Raw genomic sequence first — 19,295 nt, 5'->3', positions numbered from 1 at the left:
CCCCATATTGTATTGTTTAGAGTTGTTACAGCCGGTGCTCTAAATTCATATTGAATAGTGCATTAATCTGTAGTGTGATAGTTACAATTATAATAAAAGGTTTTGACGTACAGAGTCACGCTGTATGAAAAGCAGCTGCTTTTTACACTTAAAATAACTGTGGATGATTTTTTTAAGTGCAGAAGAGTAATTTTTTTTGTCCGTAAAGATAAATTGGTATGTTAAAAAAGCATAACTTGAGTTCTCAGTGCAAACTTCTCCAGAACCAGCAATTATGGGTTAGAATAGAGGTCAAGTATCCAGGACTCCTGGGTTGCAGTCTTGATTCTGCCACTGGCTTACTCTGTAATCTGATCTAGGCAAGTCACTCCCACCTCTGTGTTACCTATCTACACAAAAGGGATGATGATATTTACAAAAGCAGCTTGGGATCCTTCTAAAGGCACTTTCAAAATGTAGAGTATAATTATCAGTCTTACTACAAATTGATGGCTTTCTCTTCTTTTGGTTTGTTTGTTTTTAGACACAAAGCCCAAGGCTGAGGTTTAGCTGTTAAAAATTTAAGTCCATTTTAATACCTTGTGGCCTTTAAAAAAAAAAAAAAAAAAAAAAAAAAGCATATGTAATACTTATTTATTAATTGAGGATTTAAACAAACACCACCTATTCCCTCATAGCTTGGGTTTTGGGCCATTTTTGCTACCTTTTTCTCCAGTTATATTAATGTTGGTTATATTTTGCTGATGCCATCAAAATAAAAATTCTAATATATATGTATTCTTGTGAAGGAAAGTGTAACTCACCCGTATGCTCCCTTTCTGTCTAACAAAACAGCAGCCCTCGAGACAAATCAGAAAACCCAATGGTGCAACTCTTCTATGGGACTTTCTTGACTGAAGGGGTCCATGAGGGTAAGTTAGAGATTTTTGGTTTTACATTTAACTCTTTTTTTGAGTGGTTTGATTGTTGCTGTAGTGTAGATCTATGATATGATTTGTGACATTGTATGTTGTTGCAGTTTCTTGGTGAGATTGTCTGTCTGGTTCTTCGCTAGTACAATAGGCGTACAGATAAGATTATCTTTACAGAGTTGTCCTAGAGCTGGTGAATATAATGTAAAGTCTGTTTTCCAAAGGGTAGTGTCCTCTATTAAATACTCACCATCATGAGCATAGATTTGTAATGGGTCTCACCTGTAGAGAAGATGAGCCATAGGGGCCTAATTTCTCTACTATGATGACATGTCTAACCTGCCTGCCTGGTGAAAGATCTTGGAGGACCTGTTGCAAGATCCCGTGGAGTGGTACAAGCTGTTGTTTTGGTAGGAAACGTATAGTTGTATATGCTAAAATAAGTTACAGAGGAGAGAGTTTGTTGTTGTTTTAAGGTGGTTTATATTTTTTCCTTCCCCTTTATTCAGGCAAGACCTTTTCTAAGATCGAGACCTTTGGCCAGTATCCCCTTCAGGTAAACGGTTATCGGAACTTGAACGAATGTTTGGAAGGGGCCATGGTAGAAGGGGAGATTGAGCCACTACCTTCTGATCAATCAGTGAAGTATGGACAAGAGGTTGGTTGCATGTATTATTTGCTCTTCTCCAAAGGATGCAGTCAGTGTAGTGCAGGGAGGTCCTGTTGTATCCTGGTAACTTAAAATGGTGACTGTAAACATTCCCTCTTCACCAAATGTAAAATGTTTTGTGGTCAGTCTGTTAAATGTACATTAATGTTAAATATGAGTTGATATCTAAGCCACCAACCCTAGTTTATTTGTAAAGACATTGTTGTCCAATGTAACTTACTCCAGGAGTTTACCCTTTTAAAAAGGCGCCTGCTTCTGATGTGTAACTGTGATAAAGTCTCTGTCTTTCTATTGAAGCCTACCTGTACCTGAGTAGGGAAGAACCACTGCCTCCATATTTTCGGAGGGTAAAAGTACAGTGCTTAACTCTATGGTATGCCATTTGGAATTTGTATTTTTTTCTCCCTGTTATAGTATGCATTTTTCTCTCTCGTTGTAACTCTTAACCTTCTGCCTGTGCTGATTATTTTTTCCCTTTTTTCAGTTACTCAAATCATGAGTCAATCATAAGCTGCTTAACTTTATGACAAAGGAAAAGGTTAAGATACACACATTGTATTCAGCTTCACTTTATAGATCAAAGCAATGGGAAGAGAAGGTCAACTAACATGATGGAAGGATTCATGTGATGTGAAGGCAGACTGAGGGAAATTAGCTTGTAGGCCATGTTAAAAAGTGCTGGAAGATAACACTAAAGAGATGTTTACAAGGGTTGGTGGTAAAAGAGGGAGGGGGAAAGAAGTTTCACTCATTAGATGAGTGCCTGAAAGATGAGTTGCAGTGACTTGAATTAAAAAAGGAAAAAGAGGTTCGACTTCAGGATAAGCTTGTTTTAAGGCCCATCTAACTTTGGAATCAACTGCCTGATTTTGGTGATTGCTGCTCCTGTGTTAGAGCCACGCAGACACAGTCGAAGCAGATTTCTGGTGGGAGTGATGTTGTGCAAAATCTTAGGCAGTATGAGCAAGATGGAGCTAAACAGGTGATAGGAGAGGTCCATGGCTTTTAGTTCCTTTAAATGGTTAACTGAAAAGTAGGGGAAAGTGTCTCAAACAAGGACATAAGTCAAGGACTGTCACTTTTAATTTTAAGAGATGTAATTGGAAAATCTGTGCTCATTAATTTAACTTCCCAGGATATCGTGACTAGAGACTTCATGATAGGGGGCATGGAAAATAAAGTGCATTTTATCTTTTGAGACCTTAGGTGAGTGTTTTGGAGCCTGATATGCAGCAGGATTAACTAGAAATCTATGTCTTTACCTTGATAGCAGGTGTATAAACATTTCCTTTCTGTTGTTGTTTATGGGGATGTTTGGTTGACTTTCCTCAAAAGGGTCATGATAAATAGCAGCTTCCCTCTGTGTACAATATTATTGGTGCATTTTGAGTCTGCGAATGAACCATTGTGTTCTGGCTTTCTGATATGGATCTTTCGGAGCAGTATTATTTTAGTGTACTATCGGAGCCCAAAAGGGGGAGGGTACTGTCTGTCTGGCACTGCATTAGAATGCGTGAAATATTCTGCTGGAAATGGATGTTAGAAATATTCGTGAAAGCTGGGCGCCAGGGAAAGTATAAATGCAACTACGAATAACCTTTTCAGTGTGGCACTTAGAGCAGCACTCCAAATACTGAGAAGTTGGTCTGTCGTCTGTGCCTCTTAAGCTAAACAGTTTCTGAATACACCAAGAGAGGAGCTGAGTGCACAGAGATTGGTTAGGGGCTGCCATTTGTTGATGTTCTTTGTGTGCCAGCAGCTTCCTGAAGTAAGCTCCCTCTCTGTGGGCCTACATACATTGTTTCAGTGTAGCATTTGCCAACTTCTTCTAAATTCGCTCCTTGACTAGATGGTAGTCTATCAACCTGAGTGTCCTGGACATCAAATATTGACTTTCTGGATATTATTTAATTATGTTTTGTATGGTGAAGGTCTGAAATGGAAGTGGAAGTCTTATATTTCGTAAAATTAGGCTTTCTAAATAGCAACTCATATTGATTTAGTATACACTTTGTATGTATAAGGGAAGAAAGTATTGGGGGGCAGAATTACTTGTTGATATAAAATGTGCCATTCAGCAATCCTCTCAAAACCTGTGCCCTCGCTGGGGCATTTCTGTTTGTTACAGCGCTGGTTTACAAAGCTTCCGCCGGTGTTAACTTTTGAACTCTCCCGGTTTGAGTTCAATCAGTCACTAGGGCAGCCAGAGAAGATTCACAACAAGCTAGAATTTCCCCAGATTATTTATATGGACAGGTGAGAATTTACAAGATGGTTGTATTTCAAAACTGATTCCTCACACTTTGCTCTGTTTTATTCTAACTAGAGAAATAGAGGGGTGAGTGGGTCTGTGAGCAGGGAAATGTTAAAATGTATGCATATGAGACAGTGCAGCGCTTAGAGGTATACAAATCTCACTCAGGCCATGTCTACATCTAAAATTTTGCAGCGCTGGTTGTTACAGCTGTATTAGTACAGCTGTATAGGGCCAGCGCTGCAGAGTGGCCACACTTACAGCAACCAGCGCTGCAAGTGGTGTTAGATGTGGCCACACTGCAGCGCTGTTGGGCGGCTTCAAGGGGGGTTCCGGGAACGCGAGAGCAAACCGGGAAAGGAGACCAGCTTCGCCGCGGTTTGCTCTCGCGTTCCCGGAGCCACCCAGCAAACCGCAGGGAAGGAGACCTGCTTGCTCGGGGTTCCGGGAACGAGAGAGCAAACCGGGAAAGGAGACCAGCTTCGCCACGGTTTGCTCTCGCATTCCCGGAGCCACTCAGCAAACCGCAGGGAAGGAGACCTGCTTGCTCGGGGTTCCGGGAACGAGAGAGCAAACCGGGAAAGGAGACCAGCTTCGCCGCGGTTTGCTCTCGCGTTCCCGGAGCCACCCAGCAAACCGCAGGGAAGGAGACCTGCTTGCTCGGGGTTCCGGGAACGAGAGAGCAAACCGGGAAAGGAGACCAGCTTCGCCGCGGTTTGCTCTCGCGTTCCCGGAGCCACCCAGCAAACCGCAGGGAAGGAGACCTGCTTGCTCGGGGTTCCGGGAACGAGAGAGCAAACCGGGAAAGGAGACCAGCTTCGCCGCGGTTTGCTCTCGCGTTCCCGGACCACCCAGCAAACCGCAGGGAAGGAGACCTGCTTGCTCGGGGTTCCGGGAACGAGAGAGCAAACCGGGAAAGGAGACCAGCTTGATTACCAGAGGCTTCCTCCTTCCACGGAGGTCAAGAAAAGCGCTGGTAAGTGTCTACATTGGATTACCAGTGCTGGATCACCAGCGCTGGATCCTCTACACCCGAGACAAAACGGGAGTACGGCCAGCGCTGCAAACAGGGAGTTGCAGCGCTGGTGGTGCCCTGCAGATGTGTACACCTCCTAAGTTGCAGCGCTGTAACTCCCTCACCAGCGCTGCAACTTTCTGATGTAGACAAGCCCTCAGTCACTTTTTTTTGGGGGGGGGGGCGCTATTTGTTTAGGTATTTGTACAGCAGTAAAGAGATTATTCAAAGGAAGAGAGAGGAGACTAGGAAGTTGAGGAAGCAAATAGCAATTCTGCAGCAGAAATTGGAAAGGTAAGCAGCCAACTCCCTCCCCCTCAAGTTGGTGTTTTTCTCTTTAAACAAGGCATGAAATTGAAAATGAGCTATTTGTGTTCAAGAGCTTAATTTAAATAACACCACAGTTAGTTATTAGTATAACCAGCAACTACTAGGCATTAATATTTTATAATAAATATGGCTTGCTCATGCTATTTTCCTCTCTGTGTAAAATGAGTTGTGTGAGGATTCAGTTAACAGACCTCAGCTGTCTCGCTTCTGTTCTTTAGATACATGAAATATGGCTCTGGCCCAAGCCGCTTCCCATTACCTGACATGCTGCAATATGTTCTTGAATTTGCCAGTACAAAGCTACCTTTAGTTGTTCCCTCTGCTCAGGACTCTCAGATGACTCCTGCACAGTCCCCAGCTGAGTGCTGTGCTCTGAATGAACCTCTGCAGCAAAATAGGTGAGGAAAGAAAAAAGTTTGTTGGCTAAAGAAAGAGCTTTCACCTTTTGAGCTAAAGAGTCCTGGGTCATTGCTCCAGGAGCTGTTGTCTTATGGTTCAGTTGTCTAGGCACTCGGGACCTTGGGGATGTGTGGTATGAACACCAACACAGATAGTCCCTGCTTCTGAGTATCCTGCTCCCAGATGGGTGCTACCAATCACTGCATCCAGTTTGTGCTTTTTTTCCTCTCCAGAAACAAAGTCAAACTGCTAGGTTTAAGCAGTAATCTTGAGATAAATTATGTGAACTCTGCACAGTGTAGTAATCTTTTGTTTTGTTTCATCAACCGTTAAAATAATGCAATATTGAATTATCACAAATCTGCCCAGCATGGTTGGCTTGCGCTCTAAATTTAAGCAAGCAAGCAAATGAGTTCTTGGTAAAATGGGAAGGAATTGTCAGTGCTGTGGATTGTGGCTCTGTGGTTCACTGTGGAGCCCTGTAAGAACTCGAGCTTTTACATCACCTCTTGTCTTGGGATCCGGGCCTCTCAGAAGTGACTGCACTTGAATAAGCTTATAGACTACATGCATCTGAGGAAGTGGGTATTCACCCAGGAAAGCTCATGCTCCAAAACGTCTGTTAGTCTATAAGGTGCCACAGGACTCTTTGCTGCTCTTATAGACTACCAAACTCTTTCCTGACTAGTGAATAAGAATAAGCCTGGCATCATCTGAGATGGAAACTTGCTTGTTCAGATCTTTTTTAAAGCAATGTGAACTTGAGTATGCTCTCTGGAAGCAGCAGCCTGAATAATATGTCCATCAATATGTGGCTTTTGCTTCATAGTGTATTAGAAACAGAAAGTACTGAGAAGACTGATGGTACAGCGTCCACTCTGATAAACCCTCCGTCCCAGCAAGAATTCATGAGCAAGCCGCCCCAGCCCTCCTGTTTACCAACAGAAATGCCTGAATGCCCAGCTCCTCGTGTGATCACTGAGGAGGAGATGAGCCTAGTTAGGACGTGCCTGCAGCGATGGAGGAGTGAGATTGAGCAGGACATCCAAGGTTGGCCCCAAGTATTTATTGTGCATTTCAGGCTTTTGCTAAGCTAAATTTCCTCTGGTAGCTTCAACTGGATAACTCCTGAACCATGCTCCACCCCTGAGGTGGCTGCTTTTCAGCAGTGAGTGTAGAAATAATCCTTATATGTAATGTGATGTCCAGTATACACACAGGGCCCTGGTCTATCATAGGATAAACATGCACAACTTTCTATTAACTTCTGTGGTAGTAACTGCATGATTGTATCCGAGGGCAGGCATGGGCCTGTGTTCTGATTACTTCTGTGCTCCCATGTGTTTGGAGTGAAGGGGGCATTATCTAAACAAAGTTAATAATAGGTGGTGTTCTTCTCAATAGATCTGAAGGACTGTATTACCAGAATCAATCAATCCATTGGTCAGATGTATGGTGACCCTGTCCTCCGTCAGGTAGGAAGTGTGGCTTTGGTAGGTTTTCGTATAGGGGCTCATTAAAATGATACAGTGCTGCTGGTGTGTGCCTATAGGTCACATTAATATTAAGGGAAGTTGCATGCATGTATGTGGGGGGTGGGGAGTGTTTCTAAATGTTTTGCCAAGTTCACTTTGAAACAAAACACATGCCTTTCTGAGGAGGGAAATAACCTATAATGTGGCCTACTCTCTGGTGTGAGAAGGGGGTCTTTAGGTAGTCTACTTTGCAATAGGTTCTGTCACCACATAGCAGTGCAGGTAATCATATAGTTTGGAATTACAGAGGTATATTCAGAGAGTCAAAGCCACTGTAGTAAGTGCATTTTAAAAAATGTATACAACAAACACTTGTGGGATGCTTGTTCAATTTTAGTCCTGAAAATACTTTCTGTGTGCCAGGCACAAGGCTCTGTTACAAGCAGCCAGGCTGATTGCTTGAGAATTTTTGTTTCAGATTTGAACGCAAGGGGGCTTGGCTCCAAGTTCCAATTATCTTTCACCCAAGCAATAGAAACCAGAAGAACTTGAGTCTGTCACATCATGGGTCTCTGACAAACATTTTACAAAGATCCTCAGTAGTAAGAAACTCATTAAATAATTTAGATGAGATATGATGACTGCCAAACATGAAATTAGTTTGACAGGTTTGAATACCAGTGGGGTAGTCAGGCTTAGGATGTCATGGTCACACTGGTAGTGGATAGAAGTGTTTTTAAGGCGAAGGGAATCTGTTTATATCAGGCAGTCGAATGTATGAATGGACAATTTTTAAGCATATGACAACTGTGAATGTCTTCATAGATTTTCAGTTACTTCATCCATTAAAGATAAGTCTGGAAATCATGTCCATGTGAATTTTCAGGTTCCTTATTGCTTGCATGCCGTTCTGGTTCATGAAGGCCAAGCAAATGCCGGTCACTACTGGGCCTACATATACGACCAGCCCCGGAAGAGCTGGCTCAAATACAATGACATCTCTGTGACAAAATCTTCCTGGGAAGAAGTGGAGAGAGATTCATATGGAGGCCTGAGGAATGCCAGTGCCTACTGTCTGATGTACATCAATGATAAGCTGTCCCACTTCATTGCAGGTACTGGAACCAAAGCTGCAGGTAGTACTTAGTCACTTGTGTGGTGTGTGTTGCCTTCATAGCATTGAATGATCATTAACCTGCTCAACACCAATGTGACACTAGTAAGTGTTATCCCTGCTCTGTGGAAGGGTAAGCTGTGACAGAGGGGTTTTAATTTGGCCATGGCCGAAGAGGGAGTTGGAAGCAAAATGGATATGTGAAGTGAGATAAAAATGAGATGCTCCCTGTCCTGTGCTTGATTCACCAGCCCAGGTGAGCGCTTGTTCAGACTTTTTGGGATGATACTAAAGAATTAATTGTTTCATATAGCTTGGCTAATGTAGACTCACAGCAATTGCCCCCCTTGTCCATCTATCCTAGTATCCTGTCTTTCTGACAGTCGCCAGACCCGGGGCTTCAAAGGAAGGTGAAAGAAACCTTGCAGCAGGCATATGTGGGCTAATCTGTCCCCCGTTAAATTGAAGATGTCCTAATCCCTAATTGTTGGAGATTGTCTTAACTTCATGCTTCAGGGTTTTTCTTAGCATTAACTGTAACTATTCTTCTTGTCCATATAATGTCCAGTCCTGCATTTGTCTTTATATTTCAGTTTGCCTGTATTCCGGCACTCTCATTGTATCTGTGTGCAGTTGGCAAATCATTTATAAGATCAAACAGAACATTTCCTACTTTGTCCTGGCCATTTACACCCTGCTTTTTGTTTTGGCTTCTGCTAGATAATGGTAGCATAATATACACAGCACACCCAGCGCATGTTGCTTATGCAGCGTATCATCCCTTCTGTGCCTGAGATGAATTATCACTAATGATAACTGATCCTTGTAATTGTGTGTTTACAATGCATGAGTGTGTAAGCAGCTACTTGCATCGTACAGCTGTTGGCCATCTAGAAGAGCCTAATAATTTTGTACATGTCTCATTTTGATATAATAGAAGCAAACAATGCAGCAGTAGTCATTGCAGAATCTAGTTAATGGGAATGTGGAAGCTGAAACAAGTTCTTGTTTGTCTTCATAGTGCTCTGACGTTTCAGTTTCTAAACTGAACTCATCCTATGCTTTTAATGAGACTTCATATACGTTTAGTGCTTTTAAAGACCCTTGTACTTGTAAGTATTTTTATAAAGGAAAGAATCTGGGATAGGGCATTATCATTCGGTATTAGATACACTCCTAATTATATTTTTTCTTAAGCGGTACTATACAGCTGAAATACCAGTGTCCCATTATGCCTAGATATTTCAGTACCTGTATAAAATCACTCACTACCTGGAATCCTTGCAGTTTTCTACCCCTCAGTTTCCTGTAGTGGTTGAAGTGTAGAGTTTTAAGCTGAACTCCAAGTTTTCTGGTTATTATTTTAAGCCACATCTGTAGCATTATGGTAGCCTTTAGTAAAGAGAAATCTATGCCTTCTCTCAGCCCTGGCCATTACTTCAAGAGGATTTACTGAGCCCAGGTGTGCCATGCAGAAATGTACCTTTCTATGGTTAGTTATTGTTTGTATTATCATAGTATGTAGGAGCACTAGTCATGGACTAGGACCCCATTGTGCTAGGTTCTGTATAAACACAGAACAAAAAGATGGTCCCTTGCCCAAAGGGCTGACCATCTACCATCTTCTTGTACTTGTTTATGGAGCATCTTGAATTCAAATTCCAGGAAAAAAAATTCATTTCCTTCTTTCTTTTTCCAATCCATTTGATCAGTATTGCTTAATGTTTTAGATATTCCTTGTTTGCAGCACTATTATCTTGCAGCTGTGTGTTTCATTGCTAACAAAAAATCTTGCTTTTCTCCAGATGATGCTGATGATGCAGAAACTGGACAATTTCAGAAAGAAGTAGAACTTCTGCCACCTGAGCTCCAGAATTACATACAAGAGGACAATTGGAGGCTTGAACAGGAGGTGGAGGAGTGGGAACAGGAGCAGTCCTGCAAGGTCCCTCAGATAGAGCCTTCAACTCCTTCTGAATCTCAGGATTTCACTTCTGAATCAGGACAAGGTAACACAAGATCAGTGTGTTTGCAAATCACGTTCCATGTCTCTACAATAACTTCTCTGTAATAAATTTCACCATTATCTGACCTTTTCATAACAATTCTGAATGCCTGGGGGAAGCTACCGACTAAGCTCAGTTGCTGAATTCCCATCATATCAGCAGGAAAAAGCTAATGTTCTATCATGCAAAGTTGTGCTGATATCTGCATAGCTATACACATGCCATCAAGTTTGATCATATCCTGTTTTACATTCAGCGCATGGCAATGATCTAATCTCAATTTGATGTAATTATATTAATATTTTGTGTGTTTATTGTAGAATGTTGACACGTTCACCTCTTGAGTGGGAGACCACTCGTTACAGCAGTCCTTTATAGCGTGAGTCTCATTGAGCTTCACAAATGTGGTTGTGTGTAATATTGCCATTGAAGTGCACTCATACTGTTTAATGGTACACAGCAGCATTTCATGTTTTAGGACAGGAGGTGAAGAAGAACATCCTGAAAGTGCTTGGAGATAGTTAATTTGTCTCCTTTGGGATTAAATTTCAATCTCTAGAATCAAATGTGATATAAAACTGGGGTTGTGCATTACCGTTTGCCAAATGATATAGAAATCTCTCAAATAAGGTTTTCTGCCATGTGTTGTCCATAATTCTGTCCTCTGAGGCCACAAAATTATTATTGTGACCAGCAGAGTGTATGAGATACTGACCCTTGAGCTCAGGGTCTGTTGAGCTGTATACAGAAACCTTAGGCCCTAATCTGCCAGCGCACTTAAGCACATGTTTAACTTCAAACACAAGTAGTGCCATTGACTTCAATGTGACTACTTGTGTGATTAAGGGCTTTGCTCGATCGGGTCTTTTGGGGTATGTCTACGCTGCAGCTGGGAACAAACCTTCCAGCCCAGGTAGACAGACTCATGCTAATGGAGTGCGAGCTAGTATACTAAAAATTGCAGGGCAGATGTTGCAGCTGTGGCAGAGATTTGCGCTAGCCATCCAAGCTCAGGGGGTCAGGTAAACTGAGAGCCTGAGCTACTGCCCAAGCCGCAACATCCACACTGCTATTTTTACTGTGCTAGCCAAGTCTGTCTCCTTGGGCTGGGAAGATTGTTTGCAGCATTAGTGTAGATGCACCTTAACGTAGTTTACAGTGAACGACCTGTCATTCGAAATGTTGACTTTTCTGGAATGTTACCCAAGAGTTGAGTTGTGTGTGAGGAAAACTGAGCTGGTGCTTCCGTAACAAAGGAGGCTGCAACCAATTACAAGATTTATAGAAAGTGGAATTGCGTGGGAAGGACGTTGGTCACTGTGCCTGGTAAATACTAAGGTATAGTACCATGCAGCCATCCTATTTACCATTTTCCTCTCTTCTGTTTGGATTTGTACCTTCCTGGCGACATTACTGATTGTTAACATCTCTCTGAATTTCCAATCAGACCAGTCATCAAGCTGTGAACACAGCATATGCTCACTGTCCTCTGAACATGCCAGGATTGCAAAGGACCAGACTGCCCAGGCCATTGCAAATACAGCTGATGCCTGTGAGAAGAATGGTGTAGAGGCTGCTCTGTATAAGGTGAGAACTCTGGAATGTGGCCCCTGAAGCAGCCCGCTGTTTTTGCATCTCTGTATTAACAAACCTCCTTCTCTCTGACTTGCTTATAATTCCACAGCACTGCTGCATTTAACCCAATCTCTTTCGGCTTTCCTCTTTGGTTTTGGTTTTTTGTTTCTTATTCTCTTTCTTCTCTTTCTGCTGCCACAGCCAAAGGAGGCAGAACCAATGAAGGCCCAGCTGAGAGAAACAGCCCTTACAGTTCAGTCAGAACAGCAACAAGATGCTAAAGGGACAGAGTCTGCTGCCCAGCCTAGCTCACAGGTCTCTGAAGTGGAGATACCCAGAGTGGGGAAGATTCTGGTTAGATCTGATGCACATGGATATAATGAGGAGGTACAGAGCCCAGTGCAGGAGCTAGTTATTTTTCTGGAATTAATCTTTGCAATTGTGGGTTGCCTTGGGGTTTTCTGAAAATTTGTGTCGAGTAGTGGTTTTGGCACAAAACTGTGTAGTTCAAGTATATTTTTCCCTCTTTAGTAAGAAGAGAGGTTGGATCCAATCATTTAGCAATTTATTTTTTAAAACTAATTGAAAAGTTGTCTGAAAAGTGACTGTAAAAACACACACTCATCATCTTATTCAATAGACCTGGTCCCATTTTTTTAAGTCCTCTTCCTCTCCTTCCTTTCCTTCCTGTCACTCATCTAAAGTGTTTCTAGGGCACCTGGCTTCACAACGAGGTTTTTGTACTTTTTTGCCCCCCCAGTAGTCAATGGCTTTGATTTTACTTTTCACATAATCATAATTGTCAGCTGACAACGTCATACAGTCAATGCCATATGACTTTTCCAATCACAGGTACTGTATCTGATGCTGGCAATTGAAAGAGCCCCATTATGAGGCTCAGTATACCACATCAGACACCTTACAAATGTTCATAGTCTTTTTTCTAAGTATAGTTGCACACTAGCTACACAAATCTGTCTGCAAGAGAATTAATTTGTTCAGAAAATTAGTTTACATGGGCATTTTTAGGGTTTGGTGTGGGTTTAGCACTGTCCTTTGCATAAACCAACATTTATGTTTTGTCTCAAGGATTTTATCAATGCAATAGCTCCATCTGTTGAGATGGATGTGACCCGATTGCATTAAATATACACTTTTGTTGTAATGGTAGTACAATGGAATGCTCTGCCTCAGGCATTGCTCTCATGTTAAATGGTAGCTTTGCAAGGTTCTCCCCAGTTGTGTTTCGTGTGCTCTGTATTGTCACTTACGATGACTTCGGGGGAAAGAGAGTGGAGGAGGAGTAGTTGGGGTGGCATGGTGAAGGTTTCAATCATCTATAGCAGCATGGGCAGTGCATGCAAGAGGTAGACTTGCCCATAATGCCAATAAACTTAAATTTGTAGTCAAATGGCAGCTCTGGGTTGTCCCATCTCCATTCAGATCTGGACAAATTTTCTTTAAAACTTTACCTTTTTTGTACTTTTTTCTTGTATCATTACAGCTTTTCTTCTATTCCTCTGTTTTTGTGTGTGGGTTTTTTGTTGTTCTTGTGGTAGGTGATGCTTAGCCCAGCCATGCAGGGTGTGATCCTGGCTATTGCTAAAGCCCGTCAGACATTTGACCGGGATGGGGCTGAAGCAGGGCTTGTTAAGGTATCCTTTTATTTTCCTTTTAAAAAAATCTCTTAACACAAAAGTCTGACGTCTTCAGTGTAAAATGCATGCTATTTCAACATGTTACAGGTGTCAATTGGCCACTTCTCTCTCTTCCTGTGCAGTTCCTCTTCAGCTAAGTTTCTTTTCTATTCCACGTTTCCATTTATCCTCTCCATTACTTGTGCTAAGAGGACTCTATTAAAGAAAGATAGTTAGGCTAAACCCATTACATTTTATAAGCATCCTTTCTTGTGTTACGGATAACCCCCTAGGCAGCAAAAACGGAAAGATTTTCAAAACTCTTGATTTGCCTTCCACCTCTCATACTTGAGCACAAGACTGCAGTGTTTAGGTTGCACACAGTGTTTTTGTTTAAAACACATGCACACACACAAACGTCGGAATCTAAAGCAAATAATATAGAAATATTTCTAGTAGTCCTAGGTTTGGGAAAGTCTGTTGTTGCCCTTTTGCCAAGCCTGCATTTTGGGCCAGATTAGACCTAATATTGTCCATTTAAGTGAACAACCCCACAATGTTTCTATCTAACAAAAATGGGAGGTGTGAGTGGGCATGTTAGGAAGGGAGTGTAAGTCCAAATCCTGCGAAGACCTATGCATGTTTTTATCTTTAGTCACATTAGTCAGTGCATCCCTTGAGTAAAGTCAAGCAAGTTCATTTGCCATAGTCTATTTAAAGCAACACTGTGAGAGTTAAGAGACCTGAGTTGTTGTCTCAACTCTGATCATGACTTGCTGTGGGACCTTGGCCAAATCACTCCACTTCTCTCTCTCCCCAAGTGCAAAAATGATACAATACCTATCTCACAGAAGCTCGTGAGGTTTAATTATGTCTGAAAAGCACTTTGGAGCCCTTGGCTAGAAGGTACTGTATCAGTGCTCAATATAATTATCACCAGAAAATACAAATTAAATTTTAATCATAAGCAGGCCATATGTGGTGTGTAATTAAATTTGGGCCATAAATGTACACACTTACTGTAGGAATTTCAGTAAAATATGTCCTCCTAAGCTTATGCAATGGGAAGAGGGACTAGAAAAAGGTAAATATTCCTGAACAGAGAGTGGGTCATTACTAGTTTGGGCTAGACATTCTAAAGAAACAAACAAGTGAAGTTAAATAAAAAAAGGGCTTAGAAAAATTCACTCATTCTACCATCCTACTGGCTTCCGGTAGTTCTAAATCACACCAGTGACTTTCTGTAATTGCAATTGACAACGAACATCGGACGGGGCTTTTGGTTTACTGACTATCATGTATTATTGCTCAGAGTAACATTTTGCCAGCTGCATTCTTGTTCCTCTCACATTTTAACAGATGTTTGAGATGTCTCTAAAGAGTTCCTTAAAATGAACACTTGGACTGGGATATTAAAAAATGCCTAAGGGAGTTAGGCACCCAACTCCATTAAAAGTCAGTGGAGCCAGTGCCTACCTCCCTTGGGTTCTCTTTTTAAAGGTGATTTTTTTGCTTAAGGCATAGATAGATATGATTCCGCTGTCTTTATAAAGTGGAGATGGTATATTGGTTGCGTGGAGCTGTGCTCTGACTTGGTATAGAATATCCTCTAAGAAGCCTGGCTAGTGTGTCTTGCTTACGTGCTCAGGGTCATACTGATCACCTTATTTGGGGGGGAAATTTCATTTCTGATCCCAGCCAGCCTGGCAGGGACCTTTGGGGATTTTTCACTTTTCATTGCATTATGGGGCGTGGTTTGCCTACTGGTATCATCTGAGCCTATCTCACCTAGTCAGTTCCCTGCCATCAGAGGGGCCTTGGGCATTGGTGGCACCTTAGTCTCTCCTGTTCTCTGCCTGTAGCACACAACAGTGTAGTCTTTCGTAGTTTAACTGAAGTTACTGGGCTCAGCATAGGGTTATCCAGAGGATATATAATAACATATCACATACTGGAGGTCACACCAGACCAGTGGTCCCCAACCTTTTTCGTCTGGCAAGCGCCAGATGAAGGACTGTGGTGGCGGTCGAGCATCCGCCGAAATGCTGCCGAAATTCAGCGGCATTTTGGCAGCGATGCCTCTTGATGACGTCGCTTGTCAGCGGCAAGTGGCGTCATCCATAGGTGTCGCTGCTGAAATGCCACCGAATTTCAGTGGCATTTTGGTGGATGCTTGACTGCCGGCCAGGATGTGGGAGCGTTTAAATGCACCCACGGGCACCGTGTTGGGGACCCCTGCACTAGATGATCTAATGGTCCCTTCTGGCCTAAAACTAATGGAAGATACCCTAAGCAATTGCCAGCTAATGTAAGTAGCAGTTAGTACCGAATCCTGTCAAGTTACTGGACAGTTATAGCCTTGTAATCAACTTTCCCACTGCAGGTTTCAAATTCCATGTGCAGCAATAATAAAGAATAGGCATTTAGAATTTGCTTGACTTTGATAGGCATTCCATGAAGAGTACTCCAGACTGTATCTGCTGGCCAAAGAGACCCCAACCCCTCACAGTGACCCACGGCTGCAACACGTGCTCATCTACTTCTTACGGAACAATGCTCCCAAGCAGGTAGTGGAGCGGACCCTCCTGGAGCAGTTTGCAGATAGAAACCTCAGCTACGATGAAAGGTTTGTGCCGGAGATCCAATATCATGACTTTCTGATTTGGGATTCTGTAGCTTTGCCATTCTCTAATGTCTCTCTCTGTTGCACTGAGCAGGTCAATTAGCATTATGCAAGTAGCACGAGGTAAGCTGAAGGAGATTGGCCCTGATGATGTGAATATGGAGGAGTATAAGGTAAGGGACTAGAACTTTTTCCTTTTCTCTAATGCCTTAGTGCTGGACGTGTCCCAAAGCAGTGAGCAAGATAGTGGCAGTACACTGGCTGTGCAAACAAACACAGCAACTATTACATACCCATTGGTAACAGTTATATAGTCAGAAGCATTAGGAGTTGTTTCCTGAGGAGTTCTGACCAGGACACAGGGGTTTCAGTTTAGCCCTATCCCTTTTGAAAGGTACTGTGGGATCTTTAACTTGCTCCTGGAACAGTCAGTCTATATGATCAGAATGGGAGCTATATAGCTAACCTCTCCCCGCACACCCTTCAACAGATCATCAGCTGTTTGTGTTTTCACACTTGTTCTAGAGGACTCATTCGGTGCTCCCAGTTTGGAGTTAAACATTGCCAGAGACTCATCAGTCTTGGTGAATGTGTTCCTGAGTTGTATGGGGAAGCAAAGGGGATGTTGGGAACTTGCCCTGAGGTTGAGTGAGCTCATGTCCCATGTAAGAGCTCTCCCTGTCAGAGGCTGAATGAGCTTGCATACCAGGCTTTGCTGGGGGTAGTGGACTTGTCCCAGATGCACGTGCACATGAAAGCATGTTATTGACTATCCTGTAATATTCCCTGTTACCCTAAACAGAAATGGCATGAAGACTACAGTTTATTTCGCAAGGTGTCTGTTTACCTGCTGACAGGGTTGGAACTCTACCAGAATAGAAAGTAGGTTTAATTTAATTATATTTACATTTTGGATGAAGCTAAGGGGTAACTGATACGTAAAAGCACCTGTTTCTCTTCTAGTACCCCTTACTCCTGACATGCAGCACCCTTTGTATTGCAATGTGGGGCCCCTTGTGCTTTTCCCAAGGTACTTTTTTCCTTACTGTACAGGCTCAGAGCTGACCTTGAGCCAGAGTGTAACTATTGTGTTGAGTTAATAGGTGGATTTGTGATATGGCCTCTTCCACAGTTCCCAGCTTGTTTTCCATGAGCAGAACTTTGCATTCTGGTCCTTGGACAGGATTTAGGGCAGTAACTCCCTTTACTTGGCTCTTGAGAAAGTTGGGTCAAAATGAAACTCTCATTGTGTTTGAAAACAATTTGACTCCTATGTAGAAACAGCGCTCCCTGCAACTTTGAACTGAAAAGCTGGGCTTTTTCCCCCATACTGCAAGCAGTATACCATATAGACAGCTGTATGGAGAAGGATCATTCCTTTTCACAGAGGAGTTCAGTATTTCAGAATTTGCTTTGTTCCAGTTCAGAATGTAAACTAAAAGTTTTGGAATTCTCAAGTCCTGGCTCTGGGAGAGCTTGCTCAGCAGGCGGCCCTGGCGCCATGGAAACTCTGGGATCCCCGACTCTCAGGTAGTCCAGTAGGTGGGTACGTTGGCAGGAAATCAGGCAGGTCAGGGAGTTCTCTGTCGGAGCTCGGTTTAAATCGAACAGTCTCATCAAACCTTTAGAATTAGATGAACTGGCAAGTTCGGATGAAAACATGTTTCATCAGAATTTTTTTGACTAGCTCTAAATGTAACCCTGGAGTCTCTAAAGAAAATACTGTTCTCCAAACTTCTAATAGTGTCTTTCATCTCCAAGTTCCCATTGAAACCAGAGGAATTCTAGACCTGAGTCTCAGTATTGGGGTTGAAACCAGAATGCCAAAGCATCCCTGAGGCATACGGAAGGCTAACCTGCCTAGTATGGGGGCTGCTCTTGAGAGGTTTGATGAATGGAAAAAGAGAGAAGGGAGCAAATAACACTGTTAAGAAGGTGAAGTGTTTGTCTGCTGGGGAAGAAGTGGGAAATCTGGCCTGGGTGGACAGCTTGACTGCAGCTTTTGGAATATGTGGCACCTGGTGTGATGGACTATTAACACCCTTCTCCTCCTCCAAGGTACCAGGAAGCACTGACCTACCTGGTGTATGCCTACCAAAGTAATGCCACCCTGCTGATGAAAGGACCCAACAGAGGGGTGGATGAATCACTGATTGCTTTGTACAGAAGAAAATGCCTCTTGGTTTGTATCTTTTGAGTCTTAAATTGAAAGTGAACAATCTCAGTGGTAGACTGGTCAGCCTTAAATACTCACTCCTTCTAGCTCAGCGATTTCAGTTCACATCTACACATTTCTCTTTACTACAGGTTGCCCAAAGAGTATCAATGTATCATGCACCTCTTTACAGACACGATACAAGAGCCTGTCATTAAAACAGTCTTTCAGAGAGGGGGTGGATGCCAGCCATTTGCTTTTCACAAAGAGCAATATCTACTCTTCCCTCCTTGTGGGGAGCCAGCATTGCTTCTTCCTTTGTAATCAGTGTGAATCTTTTGCTGGGCACTAGGTCATGTGGCTTTCCTTGGGAAAGGAATAAGCAGCGGCAGCCTGAGACTTATTTTTAGTTCCTGCTTCATTATGGCTGCTGAGGCCAGCGTAATTATATCTAAGGCACCTATTATCATGGCATCTACCCCTTCCCAAGTGCCAGCCCTAATATGAAAATCTAGGAAGCAAAATTCACTGAAATGATGGAGTTTGGATTTCAGGGAATCCATTTGGTGTTTCTGGATCTGAATCTTAGCATCTCAAAGCCAAAATTATTTGTATACTTTAGAGCTAATTCTGGAGCAATATGTTCTCTCTGATCTAATTCTTCTAAGGCGGTAGTCCCCAAACTGTGTATAGGGGTGTGTGGTGGGGTGTGGGCCAGTCCCCACAAGGGGCGGGGAGGAAGTGCCACCCAGCCCCACTCTTCCCCCAGCGCCATTCCAGCCCCGCCCCCAGCTGCAGCTCTTTCTGTGGCTCCGTGGCCCTAGCTGTGGCCTCAATCTTGGCTCCGGCCGCAGCTGCGGCTCCACTCCTGACCATGGCCCTGGCCCCAGCACCGGCCGCTCTTCCAGATGCGACTCGTGTGGGGTGGGGGGGGAGGTTACCACCAAAATTTGAGGACCACTATTCTAAAGGTTACATTCTCTTGGTGCACTCGTTCACTCCCATTAGTCCATGTGCGTTCCATACATTCCCATCAGGTGGAAGAGTTGTGGGTCATGTGCAGCTTTCCCAGTTGCCTGTTCGTGCTCTGAAGTCAGGGCTTTTTCAAATGTCTGTGACCCCTGATTCTCC

General features: G+C 43.0%; 1 protein-coding gene across 6 annotated transcripts in view; it reads left to right on the top strand.

The window, feature by feature from the left end:
- Positions 1 to 19,295, top strand: part of USP28 (ubiquitin specific peptidase 28) — a 50,144-nt gene that overhangs the window by 24,933 nt on the left and 5,916 nt on the right. Inside the window, exons 9-24 of one of the 6 annotated variants that reach the window (XM_030538164.1) lie at positions 835 to 911; positions 1,421 to 1,569; positions 3,710 to 3,837; positions 5,049 to 5,144; positions 5,474 to 5,578; positions 6,409 to 6,629; positions 6,984 to 7,054; positions 7,941 to 8,169; positions 9,974 to 10,177; positions 11,622 to 11,761; positions 11,951 to 12,136; positions 13,309 to 13,404; positions 15,834 to 16,012; positions 16,104 to 16,182; positions 16,812 to 16,891; positions 18,068 to 18,191. In XM_030538164.1, the coding sequence (XP_030394024.1) occupies positions 835 to 911; positions 1,421 to 1,569; positions 3,710 to 3,837; positions 5,049 to 5,144; positions 5,474 to 5,578; positions 6,409 to 6,629; positions 6,984 to 7,054; positions 7,941 to 8,169; positions 9,974 to 10,177; positions 11,622 to 11,761; positions 11,951 to 12,136; positions 13,309 to 13,404; positions 15,834 to 16,012; positions 16,104 to 16,182; positions 16,812 to 16,891; positions 18,068 to 18,191 (2,164 nt within the window). Of the gene's footprint in view, positions 1 to 834; positions 912 to 1,420; positions 1,570 to 1,878; positions 1,955 to 3,709; positions 3,838 to 5,048; positions 5,145 to 5,398; positions 5,579 to 6,408; positions 6,630 to 6,983; positions 7,055 to 7,940; positions 8,170 to 9,973; positions 10,178 to 11,621; positions 11,762 to 11,950; positions 12,137 to 13,308; positions 13,405 to 15,833; positions 16,013 to 16,103; positions 16,183 to 16,811; positions 16,892 to 18,067; positions 18,192 to 19,295 lie in introns of those variants that run through there. The other 5 variants (XM_030538163.1, XM_030538161.1, XM_030538167.1 and 2 more) reach the window with 5 other exon arrangements.

This window comes from Gopherus evgoodei, chromosome 19 (genome assembly GCF_007399415.2).
Source record: "Gopherus evgoodei ecotype Sinaloan lineage chromosome 19, rGopEvg1_v1.p, whole genome shotgun sequence".
Taxonomy (NCBI): Eukaryota; Metazoa; Chordata; order Testudines; family Testudinidae; genus Gopherus; species Gopherus evgoodei.
Note: the sequence above shows the minus strand (reverse complement) of the source record. Positions and strands in the feature narration are given on the sequence as shown.